Source organism: Xenopus laevis, chromosome 2S, assembly GCF_017654675.1.
Source record: "Xenopus laevis strain J_2021 chromosome 2S, Xenopus_laevis_v10.1, whole genome shotgun sequence".
Classification (NCBI taxonomy): Eukaryota; Metazoa; Chordata; class Amphibia; order Anura; family Pipidae; genus Xenopus; species Xenopus laevis.
In genome coordinates, this window is record NC_054374.1 from 125847946 (window position 1) to 125866491 (window position 18546).

The 18546-nt window shown below is 36.8% G+C and overlaps 1 protein-coding gene across 1 annotated transcript in view; it reads right to left on the reverse strand.

Annotated features, from left to right (window-relative positions):
• Positions 1-8836: 8836 nt before the first annotated feature.
• The window catches only part of lcp1.S (lymphocyte cytosolic protein 1 (L-plastin) S homeolog), a 28699-nt gene continuing 18989 nt past the window's right edge, over positions 8837-18546 (reverse strand). The window contains 8 exon segments of the mRNA NM_001086750.1: positions 8837-9315; positions 11100-11224; positions 11670-11793; positions 12444-12577; positions 13444-13558; positions 13783-13861; positions 14643-14838; positions 17225-17320. Of these exon segments, the coding sequence (NP_001080219.2) occupies positions 9186-9315; positions 11100-11224; positions 11670-11793; positions 12444-12577; positions 13444-13558; positions 13783-13861; positions 14643-14838; positions 17225-17320 (999 nt within the window). The 3' untranslated portion in view covers positions 8837-9185.

Here is an 18546-nt window from a genome sequence, read left to right on the forward strand (position 1 = left end):
TTAGCCATTCAGGTTCTTAAATCATTGTAGCAATGTTCTACTACAGGTCTGTTATTGGCTACCTTCTGCTACATTATATTAAGAGTGAGGTGTGCAGAAAATATACACCACCAGACAGTTATATTTACAAATCAGTTTAAGACTACTAACAATATTTCAATAACATTTTTATGTCAGATTTTATGTCATAGGCAAAAAAAAACTGTTTTTGTTAAGAAAGTCTGCAATTTTATTTTTCATTCCTATTACTACATCTGAAATTACATTCAGCAAGACCATTCATAAGTTATATATATATATATATATATATATATATAAACTGTATGGGTCAGTCTCTAAATAGAGATATACAGTATTATTCTGATTGTTCCATTGTTAATGTAGACACCTAAGCTGCATAAAATTACAAATAATTACTACTAATTTAGGCATATTTATCAAAATATTGTCATTTAAAAAGTTTGACCAAACTAGAATCCATGATTGGAGCTTATTATTAAAAAAGCACGATTTAATCGGATTAGGGACAAACCCAAAAAAATTGAGTGAAAATCCGAATCGTGGAAGTTTTTTCAGAGTTTTTTTCCAGTTCGCTCAATTTTTTTCAGGCTTTTTCCCTGAAAAGCCCAAAAAGACAGAAATAGTCAGATTTTCGGGCTAATTCCAGCCAAGACCACATAAAATTTGAAATAGGATAGGGACCTCTCCCATTGACTTACTGTATATACAACCTCGGTAGGTCTGAGATGCCAGATTTTCAGATTCAGACTTTTTCCAAACAAAAAATTGAGGGGTTATTTTGCATTAAAAATTCAGATTTCATAAATTTTCTAGAATTTTAAAATTTCTTGAATTTTTGGCATTCAACCTTTAATAAATAACCCCCTAAATGTTTGCAAAAACAGAAATATTTTATTGTTATCCCTAAATGGAAATTGCTGGTGTGGCTTAAACTTTATCTCCTCCATGCTAGCAAGTGTTCAATGATGTACCCAACACATAATCAAACAAAAAGGTGATCCCTTGTTAAATAAATTTATCCTGCGGTAGAAGCGGAGGTCTGACCTACGTCAGTACAAGTTAATGATTTGAAAAGGAAAAAGTACCCCACTAGCTTCAAACTCGCTCAGCAGTCTCTAGTAATTAAAAATACCTAATTAAGGTCTCAGTTGTATGCAATTTTACAAATTACTTTATATAACTCCCAAAAAAAGTGCTTGTGCTAAGATAAGACTGGTTAAATCCAGTGATTATAAATTCATTAAGTAATTGTGATACAGTTCATCTAATTATATATACAGGGGTTAAAAAATTGGGTACGCATATACCCTTAGCTGTGATCAATTCTTATTCCACGATAGTGTATATCCTTTTACTACAGGATATATAATAGTTAATAGTAACCCCCACCAATCACTTTAAGTTAAAAAACTTTAAAGTGCAAGTCCTTAATAATTAATGAAAAATAATTTCATCCGGACTGACCAAAATTCATAAAATTGAAAGTGCTCAATAGTGCTTAGCAATAAATTAATTAAATAGAGACCGCAATAAATAGGATAAATATTAAAAAACACACAATGCTCAAGTTCAGAAGATAAGTCAGAAATGGAAAAGAGGAGGAGGTGGAGTTGTCCCAAATCTACTACCTAATTGTTTCTATCCCTGGGACACCACAAAGTCAAAGAAGGCAGAGTACCCGGGACTGTGGTCTCAAATTTTAATCTAGTCCTAGACTGGAAGAATTCTATGTAGGCCTAAAAAAACACAAATCCACGGGCTCTTGTGAGGTTTAGTATCAGATAGATTAAGCAAAGAACCGAGCACTGGTTGAGGTTTGCAACCTCCCCACCCCCTCCACTACTTTGAAAACCCAATTGACTTTAAATAAATAGTTTAAGGTTAAAAAGGACTCAGAACGCCGACGCGCGTTTCGCAATACTGGCTTTGTCAAGGCGTAATGAGAAAGCTCCCCTGCCGTCGGGTTTAAAACACTTCCGTATGGTCCGTCACTATGAGGAGTTATCGCGAGACTTTGCCTGTCCTCGCCCACATACGTCTTAGCTTGTGCGCGTCGTCCTGGCAACCAGACAGCTTCACGCTATTATCCGACACGGGAAATCTATGACAGTGTAACTGCCCTCTGACACTTCTCCATACGTTTTGTTAATATGGTCATGATGCTTAAACAGTTGGGAAGCTTTCTACATGAAATTGTTCGATTAATTTAACCATCAACAAATTTATACTGTATATATATAATTAATTAAAAGGACATATTTATTGATTATTTATTAAAACATGAATTTAAAAATATGTTTTATATTTTTATTTATTTATACATTAATCATGTTTCTTTTAAAATTAGCTAAAAAAATAGATCAAGTTTCTTTTCTCAGTTTCAGTACTAAGGTGAATAAATTAATATAATTTTTAAATAAAGGATGTAAATAAATTATTCTCATTTATTCCCTTCGGGGACACTGTGTTCATTCTAAAGATCCAATAACTCTCTCGTTTCAACAGGGCTTGTTCCAAATTTCCTCTGCGTATTCCTAATTCAACTTTTTCCAATGCCCAGAATTTCATTGTAGAGGGATCTTTATTGTGTGATTTTTTAAAATGTTGAGCTACCGTGGAAATTGTTTTATTATTCTTATTCTCATTTCCTGCTGTTCTAATCGTGCTGCAATGCTGTTGCATTCTTGTTTTTAACATTTGTGTAGTCATCCCTATATACCTCTTATTACAGGGACATTCAATACAGTATATTACACCTTGAGTTCGACAATTTATATAATTATTCACTTTATGATTATTACCAAATGGATCCTCAAAGTTAGTGATTTTTCGCATCTTAATGCACATATTGCAGTCACCACAGGGAAAGCACCCACCATTTTTGTGCTTACTGTTACGTGAGGTCTGAAAGTGACTCCTAGTGATTAGGTCCCTCAAGTTCGGACTCCTCTTATAACATATGGATGCTCTTTTCTGTAGTATCATTCCAAGGGTATCGTCTTCCAATAGTATAGGCCAATGTTTGTCCAAGATGTTTTGTATCTGTGAGCTGTCAGCATTATAAGTGGTTATGAATCTGACCACATTATGTGGTTCCTGTGTTTTTTCTTTGGTTACTAAGAGTTGACTTCTATCAGTAACTAATGCTCTATGATACGCTTTTTTCACTATCTTGCCTGAGTAACCTCTCTGTTTAAGTCTGGCTTTTAGTTCTATGGCCTGTTCTTTAAAATACTCAATAGAGGAACAGTTACGTTTGAGTCTTAAGAATTCACCAGTAGGAACCGATTTTTTTACTGAATGTGGATGGAAGCTTGAGAAACTTAGAAGTGAGTTAGTAGCTGTACTTTTTCTGAAGTTTTTTGTCACCAAATTCCCTTCTTTTGTGACCTCTATATGGAGGTCAAGAAAGGAAATAGATTTTTCAGAGAGTTCCATGGTCAGCTTGATGTTACGGTCATTACCATTAAGTAAAGTAACAAATTCAAGAGCCTCTTCCCTAGTGCCATCCCATACCACCAGTATATCGTCGATATACCTAATCCATTTTAATATTTTAGGTTGGTATGAGGGCTGGATGTTCTTAACAATAGTTTGTTCCCAATGCCCCAAAAATAGATTGGCATAGGAGGGAGCACATGATGTACCCATGGCTGTCCCTTGTGTTTGTAGGTAGAATTTGTTATTGAATGTAAAATAATTATAATTTAACACAAACCTCATCAATCTGCATAAAAAATCAATCATACATTCTTCCTCCCCAAGGTCTTGAAAGTCCAGAAAGTATCTTAAGGCTTCTATTCCTAGATCATGTCTGATGGATGTATATAAGGACTCCACATCCAGAGTCATGAGCAGTACAGATTTTTTGTTGCCCAATTCTTCTATCTGGGATAAGACATCCAGTGTGTCTCTTGCATAAGACTCCAATTTCTCAACCATAGGTCTTATTCTCAGATCAAGATATTGGCTGGCCTTTTCAGTAAGATTTCCATTCCCCGATACAATAGGTCTTCCGGGAGGGTTGGATAAATTTTTGTGGACCTTGGGAAGAAGATATAGAGTAGCTATTCTGGGACTCTCTATTGTCAGAAATATTAATTCCTTCTTGGTGATAAGATTATCCCTAACAGCTTGTTTCAACATATTATCATAACTTATTTTAAAATTATCCGAGGGATCCCCCAAAATCTCTTTATAACTGATAGAGGACAGCTGTTTCTCCGCTTCTTTCAGGTACATATCATTAGGCCACAATACAATATTCCCACCTTTATCGGACGGTTTAATCTGTATATCATTCCACCCTTTCAACTCTTTAATAGCTTTATATTCATCTCCCGATGTATTATTCTCATAAATATGAGATTGGATATTAAGAATATCTTGGATGACCATATTTAGGAAAATACCCACAAGAAGCCTTAAGATACTTTCTGGTCAAAGACCTTGGGGAGGAAGAATGTATGATTGATTTTTTATGCAGATTGATGAGGTTTGTGTTAAATTATAATTATTTTACATTCAATAACAAATTCTACCTACAAACACAAGGGACAGCCATGGGTACATCATGTGCTCCCTCCTATGCCAATCTATTTTTGGGGCATTGGGAACAAACTATTGTTAAGAACATCCAGCCCTCATACCAACCTAAAATATTAAATGGATTAGGTATATCGACGATATACTGGTGGTATGGGATGGCACTAGGGAAGAGGCTCTTGAATTTGTTACTTTACTTAATGGTAATGACCGTAACATCAAGCTGACCATGGAACTCTCTGAAAAATCTATTTCCTTTCTTGACCTCCATATAGAGGTCACAAAAGAAGGTAATTTGGTGACAAAAAACTTCAGAAAAAGTACAGCTACTAACTCACTTCTAAGTTTCTCAAGCTTCCATCCACATTCAGTAAAAAAATCGGTTCCTACTGGTGAATTCTTAAGACTCAAACGTAACTGTTCCTCTATTGAGTATTTTAAAGAACAGGCCATAGAACTAAAAGCCAGAGAGGTTACTCAGGCAAGATAGTGAAAAAAGCGTATCATAGAGCATTAGTTACTGATAGAAGTCAACTCTTAGTAACCAAAGAAAAAACACAGGAACCACATAATGTGGTCAGATTCATAACCACTTATAATGCTGACAGCTCACAGATACAAACCATCTTGGACAAACATTGGCCTATACTATTGGAAGACGATACCCTTGGAATGATACTACAGAAAAGAGCATCCATATGTTATAAGAGGAGTCCGAACTTGAGGGACCTAATCACTAGGAGTCACTTTCAGACCTCACGTAACAGTAAGCACAAAAATGGTGGGTGCTTTCCCTGTGGTGACTGCAATATGTGCATTAAGATGCGAAAAATCACTAACTTTGAGGATCCATTTGGTAATAATCATAAAGTGAATAATTATATAAATTGTCGAACTCAAGGTGTAATATACTGTATTGAATGTCCCTGTAATAAGAGGTATATAGGGATGACTACACAAATGTTAAAAACAAGAATGCAACAGCATTGCAGCACGATTAGAACAGCAGGAAATGAGAATAAGAATGATAAAACAATTTCCACGGTAGCTCAACATTTTAAAAAATCACACAATAAAGATCCCTCTACAATGAAATTCTGGGCATTGGAAAAAGTTGAATTAGGAATACGCAGAGGAAATTTGGAACAAGCCCTGTTGAAACGAGAGAGTTATTGGATCTTTAGAATGAACACAGTGTCCCCGAAGGGAATAAATGAGAATAATTTATTTACATCCTTTATTTAAAAATTATATTAATTTATTCACCTTAGTACTGAAACTGAGAAAAGAAACTTGATCTATTTTTTAGCTAATTTTAAAAGAAACATGATTAATGTATAAATAAATAAAAATATAAAACATATTTTTAAATTCATGTTTTAATAAATAATCAATAAATATGTCCTTTTAATTAATTATATATATACAGTATAAATTTGTTGATGGTTAAATTAATCGAACAATTTCATGTAGAAAGCTCCCCAACTGTTTAAGCATCATGACCGTATTAACAAAACGTATGGAGAAGTGTCAGAGGGCAGTTACACTGTCATAGATTTCCCATGTCGGATAATAGCGTGAAGCTGTCTGGTTGCCAGGACGACGCGCACAAGCTAAGACGTATGTGGGCGAGGACAGGCAAAGTCTCGCGATAACTCCTCATAGTGACTCACCATACGGAAGTGTTTTAAACTCGACGGCAGGGGAGCTTTCTCATTACGCCTTGACAAAGCCAGTATTGCGAAACGCGCGTCGGCGTTCTGAGTCCTTTTTAACCTTAAACTATTTATTTAAAGTCAATTGGGTTTTCAAAGTAGTGGAGGGGGTGGGGAGGTTGCAAACCTCAACCAGTGCTCGGTTCTTTGCTTAATCTATCTGATACTAAACCTCACAAGAGCCCGTGGATTTGTGTTTTTTTAGGCCTACATAGAATTCTTCCAGTCTAGGACTAGATTAAAATTTGAGACCACAGTCCCGGGTACTCTGCCTTCTTTGACTTTGTGGTGTCCCAGGGATAGAAACAATTAGGTAGTAGATTTGGGACAACTCCACCTCCTCCTCTTTTCCATTTCTGACTTATCTTCTGAACTTGAGCATTGTGTGTTTTTTAATATTTATCCTATTTATTGCGGTCTCTATTTAATTTATTTATTGCTAAGCACTATTGAGCACTTTCAATTTTATGAATTTTGGTCAGTCCGGATGAAATTATTTTTCATTAATTATTAAGCACTTGCACTTTAAAGTTTTTTAACTTAAAGTGATTGGTGGGGGTTACTATTAACTATTATATATCCTGTAGTAAAAGGATATACACTATCGTGGAATAAGAATTGATCACAGCTAAGGGTATATGCGTACCCAATTTTTTAACCCCTGTATATATAATTAGATGAACTGTATCACAATTACTTAAATTTATAATCACTGGATTTAACCAGTCTTATCTTAGCACAAGCACTTTTTTTGGGAGTTATATAAAGTAATTTGTAAAATTGCATACAACTGAGACCTTAATTAGGTATTTTTAATTACTAGAGACTGCTGAGCGAGTTTGAAGCTAGTGGGGTACTTTTTCCTTTTCGTACCCAACACATACCTAATGTAATTGTGGAAGCATTTTAGGCATAGCTACAGTTTCCTTTTGTTGCATGTAGTTAGAAGCACAAAGTGTAGTCCATGACCTGCAATTATCTATTTGATGCACAAATGGATGTACAATTTTTGTATAGTTTTATAGGCATAAAGCTTTGGCTGCATTGTACAGCCTACAGCACACAGAAGAAATTACTTCTGGCACACAGTGAGGGCTAGTTCTGATGATATTACAGCAAGACACAGCAGGGTGCCTAAGGAATATTTTTTAAATGCCCCAAACATGTTTCCAGTATATTCAATAAAAATATTCAATAAAAATATGCAATTAAGTAGCTTATTTTGATGCTTGACAGATCTTGATTATTTCTATGTGTCTGCTTGTCCTTAATTTCTTGAGGGTGGCGTATGCAAAAATGACCTTTCATGCACACCTGCAGAGAGGTGGGTACATCTGAAATCAGTACTAAACCCAATGTTGTCACACAAATACAGTAAATTGACTCTTTGCAATCCTGCTCTTATTCGTTAAACCATATACATTTGAACTACTGTGTATTGACTAAATTGGAGAACTTTGCAGCAACCTGGAGCAAATGAGGTTCACTGTTGATATATGCAAGGTTATGCATTTTAGTAGAAATAATAAATGGTAGTTATACACTAAATGGTAGCCTGTTGGGGGCCTCCTTAACTGAGAAGGATCTGGGAATTTCTGTGGATTACAAACTGTGTAACTTGGCAGTGTCATTCAGTGGCTATTTGTGACGTAGCTATCCCAAACCCAGAACAGACTCCATGGTCCCGGTTGTGGCTCACTTTTCTGCCTTTCACTTTGGGAGGAGCCCTCTGCTACTCAGATGCCGCCAGGTCTTAATGTGAGTGGACATAGGAGAGATTTCCAGGCAGCAAGGGAACTGTATGTGCAAACAGGAACTGAGAATAGGAGCATGGTCAGGGACAGGCCGGGTTGATACCAATTCAGGAAGCGCAGTACAAAGTAAGGAGGCAGGAGCTTAGTCAGAGTCACAGGCCGCGTCATTACACAATAAGCAGCAATAAACAGCATCCGAGAGAATGGTCAAAAATTCAGGCAAAGGTCAGGGCAGGCAGCAAACAGGACAAGATCAGGGACAGGCAAGGTCAAACACAAATGAACACACAGAAAATCACACCCAAGAACTAGCAAAGTAGACCTATGTTGGGCAAAGAACATTAGCTTTGGAGCCCTTTAAATATATGAATTTCGCCCCGGCACGTGATGATGTCACACGCACCGCCGCTTAAACCCAGAAGTGGCAAAGGACACGCGTCATTACACTTTGGACGCGAGGGAGCGCACATCAGCGCACAGGGAAGTGAAAGACCACGGCAGACTTCCCCGTCTTGGGTGCAGCACCCACTGGACCACCAGGTATGCTTCTGACACTACTAAAGCAAATAAAGTACTGTCTTGCATAAAAAGTACATTGACTTGAGGGATGAAAATATAATTTCACCTCTTTATAGATCCCTGGTAAGGGCCTCACCTTGAATGTACTTTATGCAGTTTTGGGCTCCAGTCCTTAAAGGTGTTGTTCACCTTTCAGATAACTTTTAGTATGATGTAGAGAGTAATATTCTGAGACAATTTGCAATTTGTTTCCATGCAATAAATGTACAATTCCAAAGGTGCTGTTGTATAACTATAGAAAGTCTTTATTGAGGCACATTAGACGTTTTGCCCTCATACTGTACTGTCTAATGAAAACAAAATGAAAAGCTACTTAAATATAGCTTTTCGGCAGCACAAAGCAACATCTAGCTATCAAATTCTTACACAAGTAAACAGTGGAATAGAAAAGCTATGCAAAACTGTAATCAGGCATAACATTGTTGGTAACAGCAGGATATCCTTAGTGTGATGCTGTTTATCAGGCAGCCAGTTCAGCCTCTGTCTTAATATTGAATAGCAAATTCTTGAATAAAGAAACCAGACACATTTTAGAATCGGTGCACTGAAGGAGTCACAACTTTCCAGCCTTTTAAACTTTAAGTCCACGTCCCATAAGGCAAGCAAAGACTGTCATAACCATCTTTGGTTTCACTTCCACCAGATCATCCGGAAGAGCATAAACCCTTGCACCAACTTTCCTTGCCATGGAAATAGCGTATCTGTGTGGAGAGAAAAAAAAGATTATTGCACTTAGTTCTGCAGTAAACCTATATTCATTAAGTGGCATGTGTTGTATTATTATGGGCAGTGAAATTTACAGCTAGACTCCATATTATCTTTATTATTGTTATATTATCCAAACATCCTTTCTGATGTCTCCAGGGTTCCTAAAACATCCAGTATACTGTATATACCACTATATATACATTTACTCTGTTTCATTTTATCTCAGTCCTGTAAATATAAGAATTGTGGCAATACAAGCTGTAGATCTCCTAGTTATTGCAGGGCCAGAGAGAAACGCTAAAAGACTAGGGTAAAATTACATAAACCAAGAATTCAAGATGGAGGGCTGCAAGATGGACCTTATTGATTTACCTTTTTTTTTTACCTTCAAAAGCCGAACGCTGGCGAAGTTTCACTAGCATAAATTTTCCAGAGCAAGCACTTCATAGGGAACTTTCGCTAATTTTTGTTTCTGCCTAGCAAAACTTCATTAGTACACTTAAGCTTAGGTCAATTTGAATAGGGCATGGTACATATAGGTCGTATGGACCTCTTTATTGGAGATGTTGGTGCAAATGCTTAAAGTGGCCACTTGTTATTAAAAATGTCCAAGAAAGCAAAATAAAGACAAAAGAGATCCACTAATGCCCTAGACATGAGCCCACCCTAAAACAAATGTGACATGCCCCTTAAATGGTTGGAAAAGTTGTTTTTTTTCAAAAGAAAAATGTTTAACAGTTACAACTTTCAAAGACAATCCCACTTTAAAATATGAAAAAACATTTTTATGACTTTTCGCCATACAGGATATGATGTCACTGACATAAGACTGGGGAGGATGTAGCTTCATCTTATCAGTTCGCCAGGTCTAAGCTGGAGAAGGAAACTCTGGGGAAAGGGGTAATATAATGTAAAATTTGCAAAGTAACAATTGTTCGCCTGAGCGAAAATTCGCCTGACAAAGAGGTTCAAAACTTCGTTAGCAATATACTCTTTCGCTAGTGAATTGTCCTCTACACCTGTTAGTAAATTGGCAATGTCCCTGCGGATTAGATTTCTGGCAAATTTTCGCTAGCGATGGCCACTTCGCCCTTTAGTAAATCTGCCCCATGGTGTTCCAGGTAATGTATTTTAAAGTGCCAGTTATTCCAAGGTGCTCATGATATTTCTCTACACATGTCCATACATAACAGCTTAAAAAACACTCCATTACTGTAATGGCAATGTGTTTGAGACTGGTTATACAGGGGCTTGAAAAATGTGAGATTCATGACAGCCATAGCTGCTACAGTTTAGGATGTTCTGCTACAGTTTTGGATGTTCTGCCTTAATTATATTTAAAATATTTTAATATTAACAAAATCATCCAACATCCAATGTCCCTGTGTTAAAAAGTAATAGCCCCAATAGTTTCAGATTGGCCCGTTATATATAATTTTTGTTGATAAGTCAAGCCACTTTCTTTTGCAATATGCAGTATTCAGGCAGGTTAAAAATGTGAGGATCACATAACTTCGACTTGGTTTAGCTGGAGTATTTTCGGATTTTTAGTAGCTTCAGGGCAAAATAAATCTTGAAAAACTCGTTTTTTTTTCCTCTAAAAATTCTGGGTTTTTTTTACCCTTTAAAACTCAACCAGAAAAAATGTGAGGCTTCGTAAATAGGCCCCTAATAGTTTGTACCAAATTCTGCAGGTGCAAGGCTAAAATGAAAGGGCATTTTATTTTATACTATACTGATACAGATTTCTAAGGAATCGTATACATGTAGCACATACTTAGCGTTGTTGAGTTTCTCTGTCTCGTCCAGGTCTTCGGTTTTCAAAAGATCATAGTTAATGCAGCCAGGCTGAATTGCATCGATTAAGTCTAGAACAGGCATACTTGTGCTGATTTTACCATCCTTCGAAAAGAATAGTAATGTTAATATGGCGAGAATCAAACACAATGATACAGATTTACTAAAATATAGTACTGTAGCTATAGCCATTTGCAAATGAACTTTTCATTTTGTTCCTTTTTATTTATTGATATATATTCTTTCAATTATCCATTTTGACTGGATGTGAGTGGCAGTTTGAAAACAAGTTTTAAACACATAATCCAGAGTAACACAAAAACTAATAGTCCTACAACTAAATATATATGCACTCCTGTCATTTATAACCCTTAGAATGACTTTCCATTTCATCTGCAATATATAAAAGTAATCTAGCACACACAGCACTTGTTTCTGTCTTTAGTAAATTAGCCCTTAAATCAGAAGATTTTTTAAAACTATTTTACAAAACTGATATTTTTTGAGGGATTAAATACATTTCTCATTCATGCTTTAGTCAATGTTTTACCTTGAAACTGGATATGGAGGAGGATTTTCCAGCTTCCTTCAGTGTTTCATTTACCCAAGTGATAATTGTTTCATCATTAACCTTCTGCCCTCCTCCAATATCTTCAAGAATATTCAGTGTATACCTAAAAACAAAACAAAGTCAGCCTCGCAGGTAAATGCTGGTTTCACCCTGAAGTCCAGAAAACATATTTCACGTTATGTCAGTTTGCACCTTTGATTTCTGTGGACAAAGGCCCTAGTATGGCTCTGAAATTTTGAGTAACTAAACCTTTAAACTTAACCCCTGCAGATTTCTTTAAAGGAGAAACAAACTCTTAATTAAAAAAAACCCTACCCTAGCTGCACCCCCGGGCAAATGCTCCTAACTCTTTACATACCCCACGGGCACCATCTTCAGCCGCTTCATTAATCTTCAGAGTGAGACCAGCAATTTTCGTGAGTTTTGGCGAATGCACAGTTCTCGCAAAACAGAAAATTACTCTAAATGCGTTTGTGCCGATTCGCTGGTCTCATTCCGAAGATTAGCGAAGAGAAGAAGATTGTGTCCATGAACTCCGCTGGACAGAATCTGCACGGGGGGTAAGTAAAGAGCTAGGCTGGGGGGGAGGAGGGAGGGGGTCTATGTAGGGTAGGGGGGTAGGATTTTCTTTATTAAGGGCTTGTTTCTCCTTTAAGACATATGCCGGCAATACTGCCTGTTTTGAGTATTATATATAAATATACTATTCAGATATGGCCTTATTTTAGTTCCTAGTCACATACAGATTATTACCTTCTCATCAACTGCCAGAGTAAAGCCAATGTTAGGGTACGATTTCCTTCATTCAGATCTTGCCCAGCAATGCCGACCAGTGAGAATTTTGCCTTGTTCTTTCCCAATTCGACAGCATAATTGCAGTTCTCTAGCTGTATAAAAAAAAGTGTAATTATTATCAGCAACTGTTGTTCTTTGTTTGTCTTATTTATACAGTATATACGTTTATATTTAATTTCCATAACTCATACAAGAGGATATATTGCTTTTATTATATCAGTTGTGATGAGGTGGATTTTTACTACAATATTATCAAGGCTCCCACAAGTGAATGCCTACCTTATTGGTGGTAAGCCTGAGTGGGGTTAGTAGGTTAGTAGGGGGTTAGTAGGCTAGGAGAAGAGTAAGTAAATTTTCTTTGCTCTTTTACTCTTTGTCATGTAGCATCAGGTTGTTTCCTACATATACACAGCATCAAAGTCTTTTATTTTTTACAGCCCATTAGTGTACATCTCTTTGTTCCCAATTTAAACACCAAACAGTATCAAACTTGCCTATTTCTTGTTGAAAAAAATCACAAGATGTACTTATATGGAAAAGAGCCTTTGGAAACCACAGCAGAAAGCAGATTCGTATGTGCGGTTTTTCTATGAGTGGAAGGCTATCCAAAAAATATTGAGCATGCTAGTATTGTCTGGGACAGGTCACTTGTAGACAGGGGATAGTGTGCAGCATGACCCTGGAGAACTACTACAATTCTTGCAATGTTCGGTCCGTAATATCTGAAAGGATATCTTAATATGCATAATAATGCAAGAGTGGAATTACATAGTCCCAGTTCTTCATTATATATTATGTATAGCTAACTACAGTCACTAATATTAGAATGTGTATGCAGAATGACCTCAGTGACCACTGTATTAAACTATGTAGGATCTGAGCTTTAAACAGATGAATTTTACACAGAGAATACTGGTTTTCATGGCCATAAAGACATGTTAACTGGAAAACAAAGTACCTTTTTCATATTTTCACCCAGTTTAGAGTAGGGTGGTTTGTTTACTCTGTTCCAGTCCACTGGAACCTTAATCTTTTCATACAACTGGAATATGATGAGGGCATCTGATAGGTCACTAAATAAGAAGCCAACAGCATGGGGTTAGATTGCAACAGATGATCAAATATGTTTAATAATAAGGAAAAGTGTAAAGTAGAAACAAAAATGTGAAGTACTGTTGGACCATACACTAGTACACTAGTATTAATCTGACAGTTGGCAACCGGGCATAAGAAAAATAATACTAAATTCAAGCTATATTTATTCTAGCTATATTTTTCTTAATTATTGGCTTCTTACCTATACAAGTGATTTACTCTGGGGTTAACTCCCAAAGAGTTCATCCAGTTCCGAAATGTCCTTTCTTCTCTTGTTTCACCTTTTCAGTATAATCAGAAAAATAATTTGAAAACAAAACTCACATCTACTGTACATAACATCCAACACTCCAGATTCAAAAACAACAATTTTTTTTACCATGTCCTCACTTATCCAGTCCATGCTCAGTTACCTATGAGAATACGAGTAAGTGCCCACTTCAGGCACGAAATGCGTTAGGCCTGTGTATGTCCTAAAAAAAGCATTTTTCATTTTATACATTTTATCTACTACTTTAATTTTTGATGGCCTCTCTCCACATCCAAAATCTCTACATAAAATTGATTGGCGAACCCTTGGACTGGGGGTTACCCTGGTAAGAGACCATTCTATAAACTATACTATCATAATTTTTTCCTTTTTCACTTTTTTTCTTTATCTTTTTAATTTCTTGTTTGAAAACGGAGCCACACACCATTGTCTATGCAGCCATTCATGCTCAGTTACCCCCAGCCACATTTTTGATTCACCCCCCACCCCCAACTTTCAGACAGTATCATTTTGGACCAACCATTCAGGATTGGGAATTTACGAACTTAAAAAGTCACTGCCTAACTGTATATATCTGCTCCAGTAAATAAGGCTGCATTGTTGTCAGCTGAATAGTTGTCAGAGCTGTTTTTATTTGATTGCAATATGCTGCTATTTAAGATTGTTCTCAAAAATAGGGACAGCTGGAAAGTTTGTATCAGGACAAACATATAATACAATTAAAACTGCATTTGTGCAGCTACACTGATGTTTATAAAACAATTCCAGCACCAGTTTCCCTTTCTTTATACCTTCTATAGAACTCCAATCAATGTCTTGGTTTTCTGGTTTATGTAGGGCAGGATATTTGTTGAAAAGATTAGCTATAAAGGCCAAGTTTAGCTTTGGATTTCCACGCACAACATCTGTGGCTGTAACAAACTGGCGGCAACCTAGTCTTTCAACTTGAAATAACATGCATTCTGCTCGCTTCAAGTCTTCTTTTTCCTACAGAAAAATGGGAGAAACATATCTTAAATGGGGTAAAATAAATAACACAAATTACTATTTTTAATGCAGATTTAAAACTGGGAAACTGCCTTTGACAAAGCTTCACAGAGGAAGCAAAAAGTGCATCGGGTGTTTTATTCTCTTTGCCTTGTGCAATTTTTTAGTTGAATGTGTAGAATGTTGAGGTCACTTTGGAACTTTTGTTTGTGATTTTGGATGGTGAGTCCTATGTTAAACACAGATCTGGACATTTTTTGTTTATGCACCGATTTGGTGATTGCCTTGACAGATAGATAGAGGATGGGTGGGTTGTAAGCACACTGGGGTGCAAATGAGTAGTTTCTAAGACAGTGAGCTTTCTTCCCTTTACCCTTTATTTGGTTGCTTTAAATTAGACTTTTTCGGAGGCACATTTGGTGTTTTGTGAGTGTTTTGTACTATTTCCAGGTCTTATGGGTCTTTAACTTAACTATTATGGCTGTGCACTTCCTCCAATACACATTTACACACCCAGGAAAGTGATATGTTTCTAATTCTTTCACATTGATTTTAATCAGCGTATTTATTAAAAGTTACATTTTATAATAATAGTGCATAACTGAGTCCTAGTACCTGTTTAACTGAAATAAAAAAACAGGTGATCCTTTTATGAGGGTGAGTCTTTTCCCACCATTATTTGTACGTTAAATTTAATAATGGGATTTGCTGCAAACTCAGTAACTAGTTTTGGTTCAGAGCAGAAAGTCTTTTTTTTTTGTTGAACCCTTAAGGAGTCCCATTAGTTCAATATGTTTTACAATTTTAAATACAATAACCAAAAGAGGACTTTAACTCCACAATACATACGGCCAAACCAATTTAATAATGATGTAAGTAATCAAATATAAAGGTAAAATAAAAAGCAATTTTTATTCACCACCATGCCATATTTATCCTATTAAAACCATTTAAAAACAAGCAGCGCTGCATGTGAAAGGGGGAGGAAATCCCTTATGTGTGGATATTTAACCCCATTGGCTGATTATGTTAATCAGACATGGGAGAATCTGCATGCAAGTGTGTAAAAAGGGATATTCATACAATAGCACAAAGGACCAGTTTTTAGGAGTACTAAGTGTAACGTCACAAATGTGATCTCTTATGGATGTTTAGTGTTCAATTGAATAAATCCGTAGTGGTCCACAAGGGAAGGAGAAATCCCACAGTTAGAAAACAAGATGGCGTGCACGCATTCACCAAAATTAACACGATGATTTCAAGGGTGTTATGAATAATTATAGGGTATTCTTAACCCTTAGGCCAGTGTTCAGTGTAAATAAAATGGCTCCTGGGGATTAGTAAATTCTAGTCGTGCTGGAGTCTGGTCAATAGTGGGGGAGCGCTACATGCAGTTTCATTGGGCATACATTAATAAATAATCCAAACGACAAGATTAGCGATACATCGATCGCAAAACGTACTCTGCAGTCCAAGTGTTTCAGTCAGACGTGTAAAAGATATGGCCCGAAGCCCCTCTCTGGTACGGTCTCCATCTTATTTACAATGAACACTGGCCTAAGGGTTAAGTGCTTTGTAAAGTTAATTGGAAATTGGAAGAATTGGTGAAATTATAATTTAACATTTCTTTACAGACGGATTGGTGTGGACAGACTAATCAGTAGTGTCCAATGTGGATACTTTGTTGCTGTAACTATACATGGCCACTAAGTGGAGCTGGTACTCTTGGTCACATGACTTAGGTGTGGGGTGAGGGTGAATGGCTTTAAAGCTTCTCCACTCAGTGTTCTTTAGGGTCAGGGCACACTCTCAGATTCGGGGAGATTAGTTGCCTGGCGACAAATCTCCTCTTCTTCGGGGCGACTATACCCACCCTGCAGGATAGAATGTAAATCGCCGGCGGGATGGCACTCGGATCGCTTCGTTTTCCGAAGTTGCCTGAAGTTTCCTGAAGTTTCCTCACGAGGCAGCTTCGGGCGACTTCGAAAAAGGAAGCGCTCCGAGTGCCATTTACATTCTAGCCGGCAGGAGGCAGTTCAGGGAGATTAGTCGTCCCGAAGAAGAGGAGATTTGTCTCCGGGCGACTAATCATCCCGAATATGAGTGTGTGCCCTGACCCTTCACCAGAAGAAGGACCCTTGCGAAACATGTAGTGCCATGCAGCTCTGAATAAATTACACAAGGTTTGCAACTGCATCTGCTCTCCAGTGAATTTATTGTTATTTACATGTTAATTGTGTTGGATAAGGTGAATCCAAACCAGGAGCATACTACAATCACCAACTAACAGCAGTTATATGGACATTTTTTTCTTTCTATGGATTGCCTATTTTCATTACTAATTCCTACTAAATGTAAAGGACACCTAGATGAGTTCAATTCTTACCCTTAATCCAGTCATATCAATGTCAATAGCAGGAATGCCTTCTTCATCCCCCTTCGGAGCTATTTGGTTAATCAAATTGTAATATGCTTTAGAGTCCTGCAATGAAATAAATCAAAATATATAATTTTCATTTACAATAGTGGTAAACCAATGTAACCCCCCCACTCAATCAATAAGGATGAGTATCTCTGCTGTGCAATATAATTGTTTATTGATTAATTGTAAAGCTTGTTCTATAGCATCAGAAAATTAAGGTGCAATGCAAACTAAATAAAGGGAATTATTCCAAAGAGCTTAGATCTTAAGTTCAACAGAAGGGGTTGCGCTAGGAGTTGATCCCTGAAACTTGTGTCATGTTTTGCTGTTGAGTTGTTACAAGCAGGAAGTAAATCTTTCCATTCTTTATTTGCTCTATTGCTGCCAGTGTCCCCTATCAAATTTAAATTTCAAATTACATATTCTTTTTGACCTTTGAAACCAATATGCCCAATATTTCTTAGTTTGTTTTCTGTTCCTTTCCCTGAGCTCATTCAACCAACGGCATAGCATCACCAACACAAGTATTCTTTGCAAGGGCTCACAGAGTAATAGACAAATAGAAGGTTGCTATTTTTTTTAGAAGGTTTTCTAAAACACTTAGGGGCAGATTTACTAAGGGTCGAATATCGAGGGTTAATTAACCCTCGATATTCGACTAGGAACTAAAATCGTTTGACTTCGAATATCGAAGTCGAACGATTTAGCGCTAATCGTACGATCGTACGATCGAAGGATTATTCGTTCGATCGAACGATTAAATCCTTCGAATCGAACGATTCGAAGGATTTTAATCCAACGATCGAAGGAATATCCTTCGATCAAAAAAACACAGGCAAGCCTATGGGGACCTTCCCCATAGGCTAACATTGAGTTCGGTAGCTTTTAGCTGCCGAACTAGGGGGTCGAAGTTTTTCTTAAAGAGACAGTACTTCGATTATCGAATGGTCGAATAGTCGAACGATTTTTAGTACGAATCGTTCGATTCGTAGTCGAAGTCGTAGTCGAAGGTCGAACTAGCCCATTCGATGGTCGAAGTAGCCAAAAAAACACTTCGAAATTCGAAGTTTTTTTAATTCGAATCCTTCACTCGAGCTTTGTAAATCTGCCCCTTATATTTCCAATCATCTTTGTGTGAGACTATACAAAGAAAATACAGTGTATGTCCCATTAAGACTTTCTAGATTAATGCAATATAGTAGTTATATGCACCTTTTGTCTATTTTTTTTATTAGTTAGTAAATTTGTAAAGATGTACTTTTTTGAATGGGCAGTTAGGTATTATA